The 19,633-nt window shown below is 40.1% G+C and overlaps 1 protein-coding gene and 1 long non-coding RNA gene across 8 annotated transcripts in view; one reads left to right on the top strand and one right to left on the bottom strand.

Annotated features, from left to right (window-relative positions):
* Positions 1-2,937: 2,937 nt before the first annotated feature.
* Positions 2,938-16,359, bottom strand: LOC128804728 (uncharacterized). Its single transcript, XR_008436174.1, has 3 exons — positions 16,048-16,359; positions 14,652-14,743; positions 2,938-3,463 (listed from the first exon to the last, which is right to left on the bottom strand). It is a non-coding gene; the product is annotated as an uncharacterized LOC128804728 (long non-coding RNA).
* MOCS1 (molybdenum cofactor synthesis 1) overlaps positions 12,317-19,633 on the top strand; it is a 34,059-nt gene continuing 26,742 nt past the window's right edge. For 3 of the 7 annotated variants that reach the window (XM_053972811.1, XM_053972810.1, XM_053972819.1), the window contains exon 1: positions 16,971-19,151. In XM_053972811.1, the coding sequence (XP_053828786.1) occupies positions 19,143-19,151 (9 nt within the window). In that variant the 5' untranslated portion in view covers positions 16,971-19,142. Of the gene's footprint in view, positions 12,338-16,552; positions 16,639-16,716; positions 16,801-16,860; positions 16,932-16,970; positions 19,152-19,633 lie in introns of those variants that run through there. The other 4 variants (XM_053972813.1, XM_053972817.1, XM_053972814.1 and 1 more) reach the window with 4 other exon arrangements.

Below are 19,633 nucleotides of genomic sequence, written 5' to 3'. Positions count from 1 at the left end.
TGTTTTTATAAGAGTGCCCAGCAGGATGCTAGCACAGCACTGAACTGCGTGTTTGGGCTGTGGCTGAGATAATTTATGCAGAGTTGCTACAGAAAAGAGGAGCAGGACAGCCTGTCACACCCCACAGATGCATATCTTATCCTACTGAGACACATGAAGGGCTGCATTCCCAGGTTTGTATGCACCACATCTCCAGAGGTAAAAGCTACTGGATTTAGCCTTCTCACAGTAAGGCATCAGGGGACCTGATTGTCACACATTAGTTTGCAAGGGTGGTTATGAGAAGTATTAATGGAAACCTTCCTCATTCCTACTGCTAACCTGTCTGGCTAAGGTCCCCTGTGATGATAATAAAAATGGAGTTTCTCATGGCATTAGTAATTTCTTTACATTTGGTGAGTTTTGACTGGTAAAGGCATAAAAATAAACAAGACACAATACAGAGAAACAGTAGGTAACAATTTGCTCTGTACACATTTTCACTGAAAATGTCACTGTAAGAACTGTATAATCAAGGCACAAATAAGCCAAGAGCACAGAATAAATCAAACAGCCTTCTTACTGTAACTTATATGAGTTGTACTTGTTGAACTGTAAAGAGTGTACTGAACACTAAAGAATGGATCACCTGCAGTTAGCTAAATTGTTTTTCTGCTGACGATACAGTTCCACATGGCAAGAGGCAAGAGGATAGTAAAAGAAGTAGAAAGAGGAGGAAAGAACACAGCTCTCCAAGAGAATGAAATGCATAAACTAGAGGAAAGGCAACTCAGGTAAGAAATTCAGTTGTGAGTGATGGTTCCCCTCTTCAAGTGCAGGGGGAACTCAAAGATTTTAATCTATTCAGTGATTTCAAGGTTAGAACCTATAAAGGTCCTTCTTGTGGCACAAAACAGGGTCATAATTTTCAGGTAGCACTTGAAGATGGTCTCAATAGCTCACTGAATCTTTTGGCACCTAAATTGCAAACGAATCTCAGTTCAGATGGAGTCCCCTTTCACAGTCTGTTAATGCACAACTTCCAAAGGTGCTGTGACCATGTGAACTGCAGTAAGCACTGGAGCAACAGGCAAAATGAACCAGACTTCTAGACCGATGCATGTGTTATGGAAAGAGATTCAAGAAAACCACATCGCCTACTTCAGCTGAATGCTGCATTGCACTAATTGTGTGCTTTTGGGTTCAAGCTAGTGAGCACACAGTTCTGATGCTCTGTCAAATGCATTCAGGTAGTGATAATGCATTTGTAATCTGTATCATTTATACTATGCCACACAGTAATGTAAAAAATAGAAATTGACCTCAAAATCTACATCGTTAGGAAGCACAGGAAAGATTCATCTAAATTAGTTCTGTGAAGCTTAAGAGTGGTCTGAAAGTATGCCATCTGGAAAATAAGTCTTATAAATGTACTTAGCTTGTCATTTCCCCCAGCTATGTAAGATTTCTGTGTGAGTTTCATAACATAATACTTGCTATTTTTGAGGTGTTTAGGGGAGTCAAGGAAAAGTAAAGGAAACAACTGGATTACTATTTAAGGGTAAGTAATAAAATTTGAATATAGTATTCAGGAGGGTATGACTAGAGGATGTACTTCCATGTACGCTACTAGCTGAAGGCACCAAGCATTAAATTGAATTTTCAGTGTCTGTAATTTCTCCTAGAATTTTGTATTGTTCAACTCCAGTCTATGAGTCATATGGTTTTGGTAGATCTTATTTCATATTTAGCACCTGTATGCATAAGTTTCATGAAAAGCTCATACAGAATTTTATTATATGTAAGGAACATATTACTATCTAAATTCTGGTGCTCCACATAGGATCTTGTAATTTCTATTTGATTTAAAGGTGTCAGGAAACAGGAAAAAATTCTGAAGTGACTACTTTTCCTGAAGTACTAGAGAGAGCAAAACCCATCCTCTGAAGCAGTTTCTGACTCCTAGATCACAGCTGTTTTCATACACCATCATGTGTAGAATGGAAGACCTCTTATAAAGCATCCCTAATTTGATTGGGATTACATAAACCTATGGCACCACCTAGCTGCAAACACCTGGGGTTTATTATTTTTTCATTTCAAACTCACCATTTTAATTTCACTAGCACTTAATTAAGAAGGAGGATATGTATTTATTACAAATGTACTTATCATCTGATCTATGGTTCCCCAAACCTGCTCCAAGTCTTCTGCGTGTTCTGGATTATCTTACCGGTTTGTTATAGGATGTTGCCTTAGTGCTGATCTACAGGCACTGACTTGGAAAGAACTTGAAAAACTTGGGAGTTCTTGGAAAGAACTTAGCTGTCTTGGGCTCATGTCAAAATACAACCCTGAGCTGAGATCCTAACTGTATTTCCTGCTTCTGAACTAGAACACTTCCTGAAGTTATTTTGTAAAATTGTGTTATCACCCTAAAGAGAATAAAAAATTAGGAATCTAAAACTAATCACCAAGAAAATATACTTATTTTAGAGGAATTACAGAAATTACAGGAATCTACAGGAATTACAGTAGGAATTATAGACACACCTTGGACAAAAAAAAAAAAAAGCTGACAAATTAGTGTACCAAACTGCCTCTACTTTCCTGTAGCTTCTCAAAAACATGAAAAGTATTTTTTTCAATAAAAATAAACACTTTTTTTAAGTTTATATGAAAAATGAAACAAGAAATTACACAACATCCTCAATATAGATGCCAAAAGGAATATTCTTACTTTATACAGAAGGGTATTTTGTCTATTTTCTTTAAAAATATAGCCATTTCTATGTTGATCTAAGCCAATATGTCTTCATTCTGTTTCCTAGGATGTTTGTTACAGCCATTGAACAAAATCAAAGACCTTGTAATTTGGTCAGCTCCACAGAGCAGTCTGGAGACACATTAAATGTATTAATATCTTTATTTCTTTATATGTTTCCCAGAAACCTTGGCATAAAAGAAGTAGAATATGACATTTACAAAATGAGTATTTTATGAACTTGGTGGCCTTTGATACACTTACATTTAGAAAAGGTGCTTGAGTTGTAATGGAAAAGTCTTCATGACTGAGTGATCATTATACTATTAATAGTTATATTTAGTGAAAGAACAGCAGGCTGATGTTTTTCTTTGTTGCTGTTCATCTCATGCAGAGTTTAGAAAAATGTCTTTGAGAAAAATGCAGTACATGCTTAAGAGAACAGAAAATACCTTGGGTGTGTTTTTTTCCTTAGAGATGGCATTTTAGACACGTCAGCTTCCTTGTCTCTTTGCAATATGCACAGAAGATTCCCTCACGCTATTGCCCAGAATTACTTAGCCTTATAAACTGTACAGATGCTTCTTTCTGTACTCTTATCAAAAGTCTTGTAGAAAAGTCAAAATGACAGATATAGCACAGTCAGCCATGGTTTCTCAGCATGCAGCTATCTCCTTCACATGTCCTCTGGCTGGTACTTCAGAAGATTTATTTTAGAAGCTGAAGGAAGGAAAAGCAGGTGAAAAGGAGATCATAGTACCAGAACCTCCATTCTCATTCTCCATGACTCAAAGAGTGATACCACAGACATGAACAAAATGCAAACTTTCTCCCACAGAAAGTTTTATATTAGCAATTAACCAGAGTCCTATAAAATTTTTACTAAGCACACTGATGTTTTTGCAGTACAGCAAGGTGAGCTGTTTGAAACAAAGAGGTAACACTACTCTGCATTTCATTGTTTCCAATGAATTGGAAACTTAGGTGCTGATTTCCCTTAACTGCACTGTACACAAAGGCTTCCCTAAAAATTAGGGAAGCTACTGAATCCTTCTTAATGCAAGAGTGCATTCTGACAGCTCTGGGCAGCTCTGGACTCCTGCCTCCTCAGGCCAGAGAAGCAATGTGCCAGAGCATCCTAAAAAACAGTATAGTTGAGGAAAAGGGTAAGGGGAAACGTGTCATGTCACTCCCTTCTTTTCCTTGCACTCTGTGTTGTTAGAAATTACTTTGATATTTAATTTCTTCCACACTGCTTTACCAGAATCTCCTTTAATTAAAAAAAGAAAATCCAAGGAAACAAACAAACAAACAAACAAACAAAAAAACAAAAAAAAAAAAACAAAAAAAAAAAACAAAAAACAAAAAAAAAAAAAAACAACAAAAAAAACCAAAAACAAACTAACAAACAAACAAAACCACAAAACCTCAAAACCCAAAGGAAAAACTTACAAAATAGATACTTGGCCATGAGAGTTGGGAACAGATTCTGAGATTCTGTAATTTTGAATCTTGGTTAGAGGCAGACACTGCCCAAAATGTCAGAGTAGACTCCCCATTGAAAAGAGCAACAGGACCTAAATATTAGTTTGCTCTAGAATTCTTAATCTGATGAACAAGAATTTTTTTTTTTTTTTTTTTACCTCAAGTCTCTAAAACAATAAAAATTCCTTCTGGTTAGAGTTTGTTTTCATATGGATATTATAAAAGAATCAAATAATTGCTTATATTGATCAGTAATGAAATTATTTAAAATTAAAGTCTTTAATTATTTAGTTTAATAGGACAGATTTTAAGAGATAAATTTGCTGGCACACAGGCATATAGTATACTGAATAGAAAGGATTTTTTTCCTATTTAAAAAAATGAAAAGTGATTTACTCATGGAAGTAAGACAACTGCTATTTCCTTTCTGTATTTACTCCCGCAGCACCTTACCTGACACAATTGTTTCTGATGAGTTTGGATAGCCCTTATCCAAATTGGGTCATTTACATCCCAATCAAGGGGACAAATCCATAAGGATGACCTTTGATGATAAGAATTGCAAGAATATTGGGAAAAAGAATTTTGTGAGGAGGAAATCTTTGACCAGAAAAGAAAGCTATGCTTTGGAAATCCAAAAAATTAAAGTAGAAAATTTGTTGGAAAGCATTAATGTGCAGTGTTTACAAAAATAAATGGGAAAAATGTTGCTTATTTACATAAAGACTAATGAAAGTGGTGCTGCTATGTACAAGGATAGTATGGACTGAAGATAACTGATATATGAGCAGGCAGTCAGTTGCTCTCTGTTCTACATACACATTCTTATGGAAAGCGTGCTAAGGATAAGATTATTAATATGGAAGAATAGATATAGAAACTGCATATTCAGCAGGGAAATAGCTGATCCCAAGCTGGTGGCAAAGTTATTTAAAATGCTATCCATTCTAGTCTTAAATGGTTCCATGAGATTTGAGAATAGGTTATTTATATTTTCTATATAAAAAGGGAGTAGTAGTGTGATTCAGACAACTATCTGTTAGTGTGATCTCAGCTCATTAAGCACTATGTAAAAAGAACAGAAAGAAAAGGCATAGAAAGAAATGGCTAGTGGAGTTTTCCTTGATCTGTCTTCTGACTTCCCTGGTTAAATATTCTCACCAATAATACTGGCTCTGTAATCTGATGCATACACTTTGCAGTGATTAACAAACCATAGGAGATATTGAATAATAGAAAAGAAGAAAAAACTGGATTAGCATGGGGTCCTAAGTACCAGAAATGTGATTAAATTAAATCACAGAAAACACCAGGTCATACTTTTATATTATACATCATCACACATACATCATTTCTTAGTGATGAAATGACAGAAGATCCTGTGTTAACTAGTTAGTCATAGCCTGTCTAATACTAATGACATGATACAGTCTTCAAAAGGAAAAAAAATACTTTTTGGGACTATATGAGAAAAAATATTTCTAGCAGTCAATGTCTTGAGAAAGAATGTTTTTTACTATATAAGGCAAAGTTTGGACTTAAGTTTTTGGAAGGAGGTATCTTTGAATGAATCTCTAACCAGTTACCAAGGTGAAGAAGAGGATTTTCTTCTTTCTTAATGCTGGAAAATGTGCAAGAAAATTACTGGGTTATGTAGAAAGCTGATCAAAATATGTGCCATATCTAATGGCATTGAGAGTTTATAGCCCTGTTGTGCAGCTGGGCCTCCAGGACTCACTGTCAACAGTATCAAAAAAAAAAAAAGAAGAGGAAATATGTGGCAGGAAAAACTACAAACACACATTTAAAGTGTCACTACAGACATGAACAGACCAAATACTCTCTCAAGGCACCCAGCTTTAAAGACCAAAGACAACACATTCAAATGAGACAAAGGTCAGAATGTTTCATTCAATCCTATAGCTCTGTTTTATCCTGTTAAATCCTCTGTTTTTAACAGAGGCTTCATTTGGTATTTTGCTCGCCTATTAATTACCTTAAAGGGAGTGCCTAATTAAGGAAAAGTTCTAGATTAGAATTTTCTATGCCAGATAAGTGTTTTGATAGCACAAACACACTACATGGAAGTAACAGTCACTATTAGTTAGTGATTACAGAAGGTGGTGCTACTCCAGTTGGGCAGAAATACAGCGATTATCACCAGATCCTGCAGGTTTGGAGGTCACTCTTTTTTTTTTTTTTTTTTCCATTTATGTCACCCCCCTACTTCCCTTGGCCTTCTCTCATCATGCATCTTGCTAAATCACAGCTACATTCTTCATGATAGGTACTGAGTCCTCTGATATGGGCATAAAGTTCTATAGCACAAAGACTTCAGTATGACTTTCCCTGTAACAGGATTTTAGCAGGATTTGCTCTGCTCTTGCTTGGATCTTTCTTCTCTGTGGGAGTTCTGTGTGCTGCTACCACCAACCAAGAGGTCAGTATCTTTCTGCTTCCTCATAATATGTCCAGATAGCTACTCAAAGTACAAGCCCACAGATTAAGGTCTTGCAGGCTGATGTGGTATAGTAGGTCTAGACTGCGAGGTCATTAGATCACATTACTAATGTAGGGAGTGAAGGATGAAGACACTGACATTCTGTTCCCTGTCCTGGACTCTCACATATCTAGCTGTTGGAGCAGTGAAGCATTAGGATGCAACTTGGCTCTGTGACAGTGCTTTGGCAGTTTCTCTTCAACATTACTTATTCATCACCCCTAGGAGCTAAATAAATGAATGGCACACTTGACAAGTGGGCCAGGGACTGGAGGATCCCACATGCCAGGTCATAATGATGAGAGCAGGCAGCAGCAAGCACTGCAGTAAAATTAAAGTATTCCTAGTTCATATCCTTAATGAGGATCATTTGGTGTATGTTACAGCTATTTTGTCACTCCTTCCAAAACTATGCTAGCAGCACAAGAAGCACAATTCAACAATTCCTGGGCTAGCAGTCAAGTGGTAGTTCCAGAAGCAGCAAAATTGAATCAGAGTATTGCTGCATGCACACAAATTATCTTAGCTAGGATGCAGGTGCTGTGGCATTATGTCTGTGCATCTCTTGATGTGATCTGATCTGATCTGGTAGCTCTGCACATCCAGGCAGTGTACCCTGTGATTGTATCTACTCCATTAGCTTCAGCTTAGCAGGGTCCTGGCCCTGCTGTGTTGTGCAGTATAGATAGTTCTCTAGCTTGTAAAGAGTAGAGTTTCTCCTTGGAAACCCTGCTGACACCACAAGCTGCTTTTCAAGCCACTTATCTTTCTTAAGATGTGTAAACTGAAAAAGGAGTTCCTCTGGACTGCTGAGAAATGATACATAGAGTTACTTTTGTATTTGTCTCAAAAAGACATATTGTTCAAAATTCAGTACTGAAGGAGTAATCTGAACTAAGTATGTTTCATATTCTTCATTACTTTGTCAACTATTAAAAAAGTATAATGAAACTCATAGAAGCGAGTGAATATAAAAGAAATTAGGTTATTATAATGAAATGTGAGAATTTGATTAGACTGTTTAAATCATGATACCTTAGAAAACTTAGTGTAAAGAAGGGAACCAGTAAAAAAGATATTTTGTTTAGTAACACTCCTTTTTGCTGTTACTAACTGTCATTGAGACTGGTGTACATATTATAACAAAAGATATGCCAGGGAAAGTCAAATTTCCAGACTGGAATTAATGTTCCAAGTGCGGTCTTCTGAAATTACAGGTAATGAGATTATAAACAATCCCTTTTACCCAAGGCAGGGTTGTACACAAGCAAAAAATCCAGATAGAAGAGATATCACTTTTTCAGGTGACAGTAGTGGGACATCACAGGATTGCAATTAGAATTCTTAACCAGTGAAATGCATGAATCTTTCAGACAGCAAGGCTGAAAGCTATCTGACCTGCAGATACTTGCAGTGAGTTTTAATTTTTTTTTCTGTGACTATGACTATCTGTTTCTGCCCACTAATAGATCCCCACATGATAACACATTTCTCTCATTCCCTCTGATCAAATGCAAAGCAAGTAGATGTGAGGGAAGGAATTTAAAGGAGAAAATAGAAAATTAGAAATAAGGAGGCTAGAAAAGGAGATGGACAGCAGGACAAATGGGCAAGAAGTCCTGAGAGGAATTTAAGAGAATGGAAAAGATAAGAAGACACATACAAATTGAGAAAGACATGTATGTAAGGGAATGATTTACGAGTGTGCAGAGATGGATGCCAAAACTGGTACTATTTGTTTTGCCTCAAAGTACTTGGTTTTACAACTTTAAGATAGGGATTGGCTGTTGAGGGGAATACCCTATAACTCTGATATTAAAATAAAATAAAGGGGAATATTGTTATCCAAGAGGATAGATTTGGTTGTCCAGCGTTGGGAATTTCAGCTAATTCCCTCTGTAGCTTGAGACTGATTGTCTTTCTTGTAACTATTTCCTTTGTGTCTTAGGACACAAAGGAACCCTCACTGTTTTTCAGAGGGTACTATGTTGCACTGCGGAGACAGCTGAAGCTATGTGGAGAAATCAATCTCTTGTCAAAACACACTGGAATTTTAACAGACCAATTAAAATTAATTGAAAACATGCAAAATCATTTTAGAAACTTCAAGGTTATGTTTGGGAGTTTGGCTCCAAGTCTCTTGACTGTAGTTGTCTTTTTCAACATATATCTGAAATTTAAAGTAAATATGAAAATCAGATATCTCAGTCCCACTTCTCTGCCTTGGTATTGTTCTCTACTTTTTCTCTTCATTTTCTGCCATTCTGTGTTCAGAGTGCTCAGCTTTCCTCATGGGTATCTCACTAATGCTGCATGTGGAGATGAAGGACTTGCACAACTGCAAGATGCAGAACGTCAGGCCAGTACTGCCAAACTTTGTTGGATGCTTTTTGGAACAGGAAGATTTCATCAAGACAAAGCTATTTTATTCTTTTAGAGGAAAACACAAAATTGAAAAGAACAGCAACATAAAACCCCTTGACTCAAAGTGTCAAGCTTAAAAAAAAAGTAAAGGTGTTCCACTGGCTAAGATGGAAAGATTTTTCAGGGAAAAAGAGCCCATTCAGGTCAGCATCAAATTAGCCTGTTCCACCTTTGTGCTTTGTTTTATAATTAATTTTCTTTACACACACAGCATTTGAAGTTGAAATAACTGGCTCAGGAGAACAGGTTTCCAAGGCTGGGATTGCAATGAATACTTCACCATCCATGAGGAAATAGAAGTACAGTAGTGTGCCAGCATGCCTTTTTCCCATGAAATAAATAACCCATTCTCATTTCCCCACAACTGAGTATTTCAGAGGCCCAGTGGTCAACCAGCCACAAGGGCTGAGCAGCTACCACTGTAGTGAGAGAAAGGCTTTAGAAGAACAACTATGATAAAAAATAAAGCCTCGCCCTCTCCAATACAGTGGGCCAGGGCTGTCAAAACCTTTGAAACCTCCTGCCTGATGGCTTCTCTGAGGTTAGTCTGAATGCCATTATTCAGACACCACAAATACTTCTCAAGGGCTTGATTTTCTGTTACCTTAGAGGTTATTTGTAATCACTGATGTGAAAATGAGTAGCAGGAATTAGGAGAGCAAAATTCTCTTCTTCTCTAGGCCCACTTTTCCACCACCTAAGTGACTAAACAGTGCATAACAAAGTAATGATCCTCATTCCAAAAACTCAAATTCTTCCAAGGCATTGTCACATTTTCACCTTTTTTTGTGGAAACACAACTTAGAATCTGGCAATACTGAAAACACTGGGAAGAGAAGATGAGAGAATGGAGTGAATACGCAAACAACTCCTTTCTATTTTCTTTTACAACACCATAGCCAAAGATGTCAAAGAGGGAAACAGTGAAATTTGGTTTATAGAATCACAATTCTTTACTGTGATTTGTAAGAACTCAAAAGAACTGAAATGACAAAGAGAAATTAAAGTGTGATGCTAAATCTGGAAGTGACTTAACAGCATCTGGAAAAGTAAAGTCTTTGATATAAGCATCTAGAAAAAAAATGTCAACAGCCCAAAAAGATGCCCTGATATTTTTTTGTTTTGTTGTTCTGGGGGTTTCTTTTGATTGCTTGGTTGGGTTTTTTTGTTGTTGTTGTTGTTTGTTTGTTTGTTAGTTTATTGTTGGGGTTTTTTTAACTTTGTTTTGTTCCAGTTTTTTGCCTTTTGATTTTTTAACATGGTAAATATCTTTGGATAAAAGTCTAACTTTGTCAGAGTGAATTTTTGTTACAGATTCACTTATCTTGATCATATGCTTAGCAGACTGGAAATAATTTTTTTTTACAGCAATATAAGCCAAGAAACAAGCAGAAAAAAAAAGTCATCTCCCAGGTAAACTAAAAATCTGGCTATAAACACTACTACCTAGTTTTGAAAGGCACAATGCAAGGCAGGTATACTTCAGAGCCTTAATGGAACTTAATTGATTTCCAAGTCACATAAAACTCTTCCATCACAAGAAAGTCTTCAATGTCTGTGATCTTGCTTATTGTTTTGTTGGGATTTGGAGAAGGTTTTTTGTTGTTATTGATAAAACAACTTGCTTTGATGCAAATTAAATGAGAAATACTAATCATATTTCATCAGATCATATGCCCAGCTGTTTAACTAAATTAATTGCTGTTCCAAATACAGGACTAGCTTCAAGAGAGCAAGACAATGCCAGCATTGGAATTTTTTTTTTTCTTTTTTTTTCCATAATGCTTAAGGACCAATGTTTCTCCTGGAGAAGTGAAGACATAATTCCTTCTCTTAGAGTAGATGAAGACCAAAAGCCTGGATCTGCACTTGAAGGAAAATGGAGGACCATGATTTCTTTTGTCCAAAATACCACAGAATTCTCAGTATTGAGAATCATCTTTCTGACCCTGTGCCTTACTACTGGGGTGTCAGTTGTGCTGCTACATAGAGAACCATCACATACAACCAGTAGAGTTAACTTCAGACCATAAAGTTAAGCAGGATTGCTTTAACATGGAAGGGAGCAATAGGAGTTACTTGTGTGATGAGAGGGCAGATTATCAGAAGTAGAGGTCATCTGTAGGAAAGGAAAAAAGTCTCCTGGTGTTTCCTAACTCAGGTACCTCCTTTTACCATGCCCTTAAATTCTGTCAAATACAAAAAAATGTAGGCATGCTAACAGATTAAATGCAATCCTACACCTGGAGCTGCCTGGGGCAAAAGAAGCCCATCTAGAGTTCGGCTAAGACAATGCACAAGTTTGTCTAAATTTTCCTTTGGTTATGTCTATGTGACTCTGATCAGATGGGGCTGTCCTGTGACCCTACATTCATTCTTCTCACAGTACACAGGAATTAAACCCAATAAGCACACAGTTAGACCAGCAAAAGTGTTATCAGCTCATGAACAGCCTGTTTACAAGGAATGTTGAGTAAGGGTGGAACTGTGCAATCCTGCTCCAGATAAAGAGAAGTTCTGCAGCTGTTCTGCACACAACTCCCTGATTAAAAAAAAAAAAAAAAAAAAGAGCCCAACCCAACAAAGGGCTAAATTGTGCAATAATGAAGGTGGGATGTTGATATTTCATATAAAGGAAGGAAGCCAAGAGAGAAGGGTATGGTCATGCATAAATGATAAGGTCAAACTCACATCAAAAATCCTTTCCTCCCTCCTTCCCTCTCTCTCTCTCTCAAAAATCTTTCCCTCTCTCCCTCCCTCCCTCCCTCCCTCCCTTCCTTTCTCTCTTCTTTCCTCTGTCTCTTCCTCTTTCCTTTTCTCCCTTTCTGCCCTTCTTTTCTTTCTTCTTTTTTGCCCTTTTCTAATTATATCAACCTCTGCTTTTTATGCATTTAATTCCCTTAATCCCCTTGTTGTGTGGCTTTGCAAAAGCATGGAAGAGTAAATATATTCTTTCTTTTAATGTGTAGGATCAGTTGGATTTCTCAGTATTATACAGCCCTTTACTCTGGATACTGCTAGATACTGCTCAAACAGAGAATGCAAACAATTTTAACACTAGGTTTAGCAATATTAAATTTCCAGTTTTTCTTTTCTCATGATTGTGAGCAGAAAAGATTAATGATATCAAAGGAAATGCAGCAAAGGAGGATGAGGGAAGAGAGAGTTTCTCCAGCACATGGAAGGTAAGGAGGAAAAGGAGAAGACAGCATTGACACATATTTTCTAACCAGCATGGCTGGTTCCATACCAATTATTTTCAGACCAATTTGTTCTGATTTCTTCTGCATCTGTGCGAGTGCATCTGTTTTTGTGGCAGCCTTGGCAGCGGTATTTACCAAACCCTTGTTTGTAAGTCTGTGTGCTTTGCAACACATGCTTTTTAATTCCATGGAAGCAGCATGTTCTAGAGAACTGCAGATGTTATTTTGTGTCAACTACCAGGAGGAAATACTAGGAAGGCTCTCATGGCTCTTTGTATGTAATGAGGAACGCAAATTAACAGAAACCTCTGCCATATCAGCTCCCTAGGATTTCTTAAGTGTGGACAAGAATTATGCAGTGGTGTGTTTTGAACTGTAAAATGCCGTGATGATCCTGAGTAACAGTGAGACATTCTAACGTAGTCATTTGTACCTCACCTGTGCCCTGAAGTTTGACAGTGAATCTCTTTGTAGTAGTTTCTTTTAAGAAGGGCCTATGCTGTTCACAAGCAACAAATGAGGAGAGGGATATGTTCTGTTGTTCTGCTCTTGCAATAGATAGACAAAACAGTGAATATGTCTTGCAAGTTTTGCTATTTCATGCTCAGTTTGCAGGAAGCTGGACATGGAGGCTTTCCCTTGGCTTACACTCATGCAGTCTTTCCTAACGGCAGTCCCAGCATGAGTCCTGACCATGTTCCAGCTCCACGTGAGGACACGATGAGGTCTTCCACTTTGCCCTGGTTTCTGTTCAGGCATGTAGCCCAAAGTTTCAGTAAGGTGTTGAGTAACTCTTGATGGATGCCTTTTTTCTACAGTGAGGTAATTGTGATTCAGTGTGGCAGAAGCATCCAGCTCACAGCCTGAACTCTCTCTTGAGACTTTTAAGTCATTATTATTTTATTAGTAACATATCTCTAAAACTTTGTTCAGTGCTTATTTGAAACATTGGAACATTGGAAGTAGTCCAGTACTTTGCATTTTTATATTGTTTTGGCTTACGCTCCCGGGAAGAGAATATTGAGAGGACTCTGCCCTTCAATTGCCCATGTGGGTTTAATACCCCTTGGCAGGCACCCAGACCTTTACAAACAGCACAGTGCAGAGTCTTTTGGGGAAAATTAGCTAGTCCCTGGGTGTGTACGAGTGCTGAGAGGTACTAAGTGTGAATTCAGCAAAATCTTGAAACAAATAAACAGGTAAATAAGACAGGGCTAATCTAGGACCCCTGGAAGTCAGAATGGAAGGCAGCAGCAAGAAAAGCAGGAAATGCCTTCTTTTGGAATTTGGACTAAATAATTACCTTGTGCCAAAGATAAGTGAATGTCTTCATGATGCCTAGAAGACAACCGAAACACCACAGGCAAGAGTTTGCTTTGCCTAAATGTCTCGAGCCTCACTAGAGTGGTCTGCAGTTAGAAGCAGATAGGCGTTATCTTGCCAGGATAGAACGTCACACCCAACTTTGGTTACAATGCAAGGGTGTGACACCACAGAGCATCTTGGAGTAGATACACAAACCTCAAACCCTTAATTATTTTCTGACTATTAGTCCTTTGGATAGCTGCTGAAAAAAATCAAAGAAATCAAACCTCCACCTGCTGTCTTAGGTGCTTACTCTTCATGATTTGTGACATGCCATGACACAACATGACAGTGCCCCAGTGAAGTGAAACTAAATCATATCTTCTGCAGATGCTCTTATTTCATTACACTTATTTCATGGATTCATTTAATGCTGGGCAAGTGTTTCTGAAAACCAGCAGTAGATATTCCTGAGAGTAAAAGTTTGCCTTTCGAGGTGTAAAGCTAATTTTATGCTGGTTTAATGAAACATGCCTAAAACCTGAAAACTGAAAAAAAATATAAGGCTTCAAGTATGCAAAGGTAATTAATTTCTTAACTTTCCAGATATGCTGAGCATCACCATATTCAACTAGACTGCAGATTCTGATGAAGCAAGCAATAATTTTTTTTCTCTTGATAAGTTTATAACAAATTTTCATCTTTATTCATTGAACATTTAATTAAACCTCTTTTGCAACTGAGAAGTTCACTGAATTGAACAATTATTACATTTAATATGAAGCTAAAGTGCCTTCTGTATTTCAACTGTCATTATCACTTACTCCTCAAATAAATCCAGAAAGTCCTTTAATTACAGTTATTCCAGTTCTACAGGGAGAAGTGATGCTTCATATAGCTACTGTAAATGTCAACATCAAACTTGTTTCTGCACCTTTTGAAAATTGTAATTTGAACCAATATTTTGTCTACTGTTTTGGTCTGTGTATACCTGGACATCACACTGGCGGACATGGCTTCAGACTGGATATTTAGCCACACTGTAGATCGGTCAAGTCTGTATTTCTTTTCAAATGGCTTAAGCTTTGGGGGGAAAAAATAGAAATAAGGTATTAAGTTTTCTCGTTAGTCTGTATCTAAAGACTAAATAAAGTCTAAAGCCTAGAGTGAATTGGACAGAAGAAGGGGTTTTGCTACTACAGAGCAAAATTTTAAGTATAACCTGACTAAACAATTTAATCTGTACCAGCACACATAACTTTGGAAATAATGGCTGACACAAGCAATAGTTACTCAAACATCAACAAGTAATGCACAGGTCAAACACTAAAGGATTAAGACTGTGCAGAGAATTGCTAATGTGTTTTCAGTCAGTAGTTGCAAATGAAATACCCCTGACACAGCAATTTTGCAATGGAAAACAAAATTCTTTTAGAATGGAAGTGTGATCATACAGTAGTAGCATGGTGTATAAAATAGTGAGTTTTTCTCTTCACAACTGCACAGTTCTAAGACTGAGAGCAATAAAAGTCATTTAGGGGATCACATGTCTTTTGGAAGCATAGCTGACATGACTCAGGGAAGACAATCCAGGGAAAATTTGGGCACCCTGCCAAACACTCCTTTCAGGTGTAAAGTATGTTCAGAACAAGTGGCTCCAGCTCAGCTTGGCAATGGGTGACCATGCTCTGCAGACCTTCACCTGGAGATGGACATCAGGATACTGGACTTTTCATCATGAGCCCCTTGTCTGTGAAACACTGAGAGCGTGGGAAAAACTATATAAGGCAGGAAAACTGTAATATTACTTTCTTATGCTCCATAAGATCCATTATGCCTCATTTAGTCACTATGCCTATCTTCTGACAAGGTTGTACAGATTTTACTTGAGACTGGTGCTGACTAGAGGAGTTGTTTCTACAACAGATGTTCCCCAAATAATTATATTCATGATTTCCAGTCCTCTGTCAGCCTTGCTGGGATACCTATCTCGCGTGCATGCCCTTCCCAATGCACACGTTTCCCTTGAAGGCAGCCAGCAGTCAGAGCTCAGGCTCCACACCTGGCTTTTGGAGGGCTGAGGTGAGGGTGGGGAACGGCAGAGAGCAAAGGCTGTTAGTGCAGGTTTGCTGCTGAGGGTTGTGGGGCTTGAGTCACCAACAAAGATGTCCTGTTTTGTTTTTTTTTTTTTGCATAGGAGGAATTTAGGGAAGTGAAAGCGCCACAGATGGTGACAGGCCTTTGAGGGGAAACTGTATGACGAGTGGCTGAGGTCACTTGGTCTGATCAGCCTGGAGGACGCTGAGGGGAGACCTCATCACTTTCCTCATGAGGAGAAACAGAGAAGCAGGGCAGACACTGATCTCTTCTCTATGACAGTGACAGACCTTGAGGCATTAAGCTGTGTCAGAGGAGGTTTAGGCTGGATATTAGGAAACGGTTCTTCACCCAGAGGGTGGTTGGGCCCTGGAACAGGCTCCTCAGAGAAGTGGTCATGGCACCAAGCCTGTTTGAATTCTAGAGGCAATACTTGGGCACATGGGGTGACTATTGGGGATGATCCTATGCAGGGCTAAGAGTTAGACTCGATGATCCTTGTGGGTCTCTATCAACTCAGAATATTCAGTGATTCTGTGAACTGCCCGAGACCGCTGCCCCGGAGTACACAGCGGTGCCGAGGGACCTTGCGGGACACCTTCCTCCTGCCCTCGGGCCCGTTCGCCTCAGGGGAGCGAACTACAACTCCCGGCGTGCAGCACGGCCCACGCCGCCGGCCGCCGCTCCGATTGGCTGCCTCCCCCCGCCCTCCCCCAGTGACGGCGCGGGGCTGGCGGCGGCGCCCCCCGCGCGCTGGGCAGGGGAGCCGCATGGCGGCGGCGGCGGCGTGGGGGCGGCTCCTGCGGGGGGCGCGCGGGGCGGCCTCGCGCCGCGCCTGCAGCAGCGGGGCGCGCGCCAGGGCCGCCTCGGCCGCCGCGCAGGTGAGGCGGGCCCGGGGGGTCCGGCGGGGCCGCGGGGCGGGGCGGGTTCGCGGCCGGCGGGGGGGGCGCGGGGAAGGTGAACCGTGCCGTGCGTTTGGGAGTTTGAGTGCCGGGCCGGTGCCTCGTCCCTAGGAAAATGTGTTTCGTGGAGGGGGCGCTCTGGTAACCGTGGCGACGCCTGGCGGGGCGACCAGGGGTCTTGGGCACCGCGGGCGGAGGCTGCCAGCGCGTTCCAGAGAAACGCAACCTGTCCATAGAATTTTGCAACGTATCCCGGACCGACCGGTGGTTTTGTGCGTTGAACGTGACCTGATTATCTATAGGGGGGGAGGGAAGAGTCAACATGTAGTAATACATAATGTTATGTCCTTCTTTTGTTGAAATGTCACACTTACTTTGGAAGTGCTTGGGGCACTAGGTCTCATGGACCGAGCAGGTCCTGTGCTCCTGCCCAGCCAAAGGAGAGATTGCACAACGCTCTTTGATCAGTCTGGGTCAAAACCCGAGTGGTTTGGCAGCTTTCGGTGGTTGTGCTCCGATGGTCATGCGAACTTCGCACTGAACCTGTTTGTTCTAGTGCTGCCGCGCAGTCAACTCAGGAGTTGCCCTGATACAGCTTCTCCCTGTTTAACTTTCCATCCCTCGGGTGGATTCGGTCTCTTTGTGTCCTAATGCAAAAGAAAAAGCTACGCGGAAAGGCAAAGGTTCTGTAACTGTCTAGCAGAAATAGGGCATGGCACACAGAGCAATCCCAGCTGAGACATGATTTATTGAGTTACTTGCAATTGCATGGCTGGCTTTAACAAACAGAAAATAAGCTAAAGCTACTAGTGACAGACTCCATGTCGCCAGAATTGAATGCATTCACTGCCACTTACTTACTTACAGGAAACCAAATGGATTCGTGTGTTGCTTTATTGAATGCTTACTTGACTCCGAAAACTAGAAAGGTTATTGAATTTGTTTTGTGTGGTTGTTTTCCTAGGCCATAAACATTTTTATAAATTGTGATCAGAATTACTTTTCACTACTTCCTTTACATTGGGTAGCTGTAACAAACATTCAGGAGTAATTTTGAGGGAACTTGATTACAACATCCATCTGAAAGCCCTACCTCCCTTAGGGGCAAAAAGCCATGGTAGCTGGAAGAATGGGCTGGGGGATACGCATTTGTGGCATAGTAAATATTAGAAGTGTGCCAGGGCACTGGCTCGTATCCTGCAGGGCTTGAGAAGCAAGCTAGTGTAAAAAACAAAGGCACTGCAGACTTAGCAGCTATACAGTGATAATATACTCATTTCTCCTTTCTCTTCTCAGTTTCTCCTGAGATTCATCTGTAGAGAGAAGCAATTAGCATTGCAGCCATAGGGGACAGTGAAATGTGCTTTCAAATGAGAGAACATTCAGACATTCAAGACATTTGTGAATACCGCTTGACTGTCTTCTGTTCTGGAGCTGCAAGTATTCATGGGTTCTGTTTAGTTTCCTGAGGTTTTGGGGAGGAGGTGTGTGCAAAGGGGAGACGAGAGCACTAGACTATATTTCAGTCCCCTTTAAAATGGTCATTCCAGCTATGGAAGGAAGAACTCTGTAATTCAGGCAGTTCAAGAGACAATTGGGAGGTTGTGTCCACAGCCATCCACTTGAAGTCTTTTGGTTGGGTTGCAAACAGTGGGGTCAGTACCACTGTTGTACTTGTGGTGCATGACAAACAATTTACTTGTTTGAATCTTGGTTTTTGACATACAGTTGTCAGTCTCAGAGGTGTGCACAGAGTGGAGTTCTTTTTCTAAGGCTAGAACAGGGCATGAAGCTACAGGCACTCTGAAAGTAGCATTTTCACAATTTGTTGTGTGCGTTTCTTTGGATTTTTCTTGACTAGTTCACAGTTAACAAAGTTCGATGCCATCCTGCCATCTTGTTCCCATGATAATACATGTCCAGATTGTATTCTTGAACAAAAATGATCAGGTAGGATGACCTATTTCTACTACAAAACTGGAAATCAGCATGTTTTTTAAAATTCTGCTTTAGATGTATCATGTCCAGTAAGGGTCTTGATACAAAGTTTCACTTCATCTTTTTCCATCTGCTCTTGCAGATCCTGTAATCCAAACGCAGCCACCTGAAAATTTCTGTGGCCACAATGAAGTCTTCAGTGCTGGGATAAAGTGGAGAGTCCAGCTTGCCTAGAAAGACCTCACATGGCCCTAATTCTCAGCCAGTCGTGTCTCAAAGGCTCTGTGTGTTGCTGCTGTTTTGTGGGTAGCCGGTGGCAGTCCCTAGGCAGTGCTCTCCATGCCAGTACCCACAGGCATAGCCTGCTGTTTGGGGTCAGCTGTTGGGCAGCAGCTGCTGAGCCCTCAGAAAAACATTTGTCTTGGACTTCTCAGCTCAGACCTCATTCTGGCACTTGGCCTACTTAGACCCATTTCAACCTCTGCGGTTGTCTGAGTTCCAGGTTGAACCAAGGACATTATGTCACCACTTTCCTACAGACTAAGATGCTAAAGGTGAGGCATGAAAGAGAAGAGCTCTTGCTGAGTTGTGTCTGTGACACTGCAACATTGTTAGGTTTGTTAGGTGCTACACTGAGACAGCAATGCTGTGCATAAACTCAGCGGGATTGTAGGAACTTGAAGAGCCAGTGGATGCAGGAGCAGCACTAACAGTGTCATGGATACACAGGTTGTGGTAGTCCCTGAGGCCCATGCAGAAGTCTTTGCAAGCGTAACTCTTATAGTGCATAAATATCACTGGGGAAGAAGTGAAGTTGGAAGAGTAGAGCAAGGATAGTACTTGATCTTCAGCTTGATTAGTAGATAAGAATTCTGTTGTCTGCCCCCTTGTGTTTAACTGAGCCTTTCTAGTATCTGTCAGTTTGTGGTGTTCCTGGTAGTTACTGATACCTCTGCTGACAGCTTCCAATTTTGCTGCATTGTTAGAAGAGTTCTCCTGGAAATCATAGGTGAATTGTCGGGTCTGAAGGGTTGAC

Source organism: Vidua macroura, chromosome 3 (genome assembly GCF_024509145.1).
Source record: "Vidua macroura isolate BioBank_ID:100142 chromosome 3, ASM2450914v1, whole genome shotgun sequence".
NCBI lineage: Eukaryota > Metazoa > Chordata > Aves > Passeriformes > Viduidae > Vidua > Vidua macroura.
The sequence above is the reverse complement of the archived record's forward strand: the minus strand, read 5'-3'. Positions and strand labels throughout refer to the sequence as shown.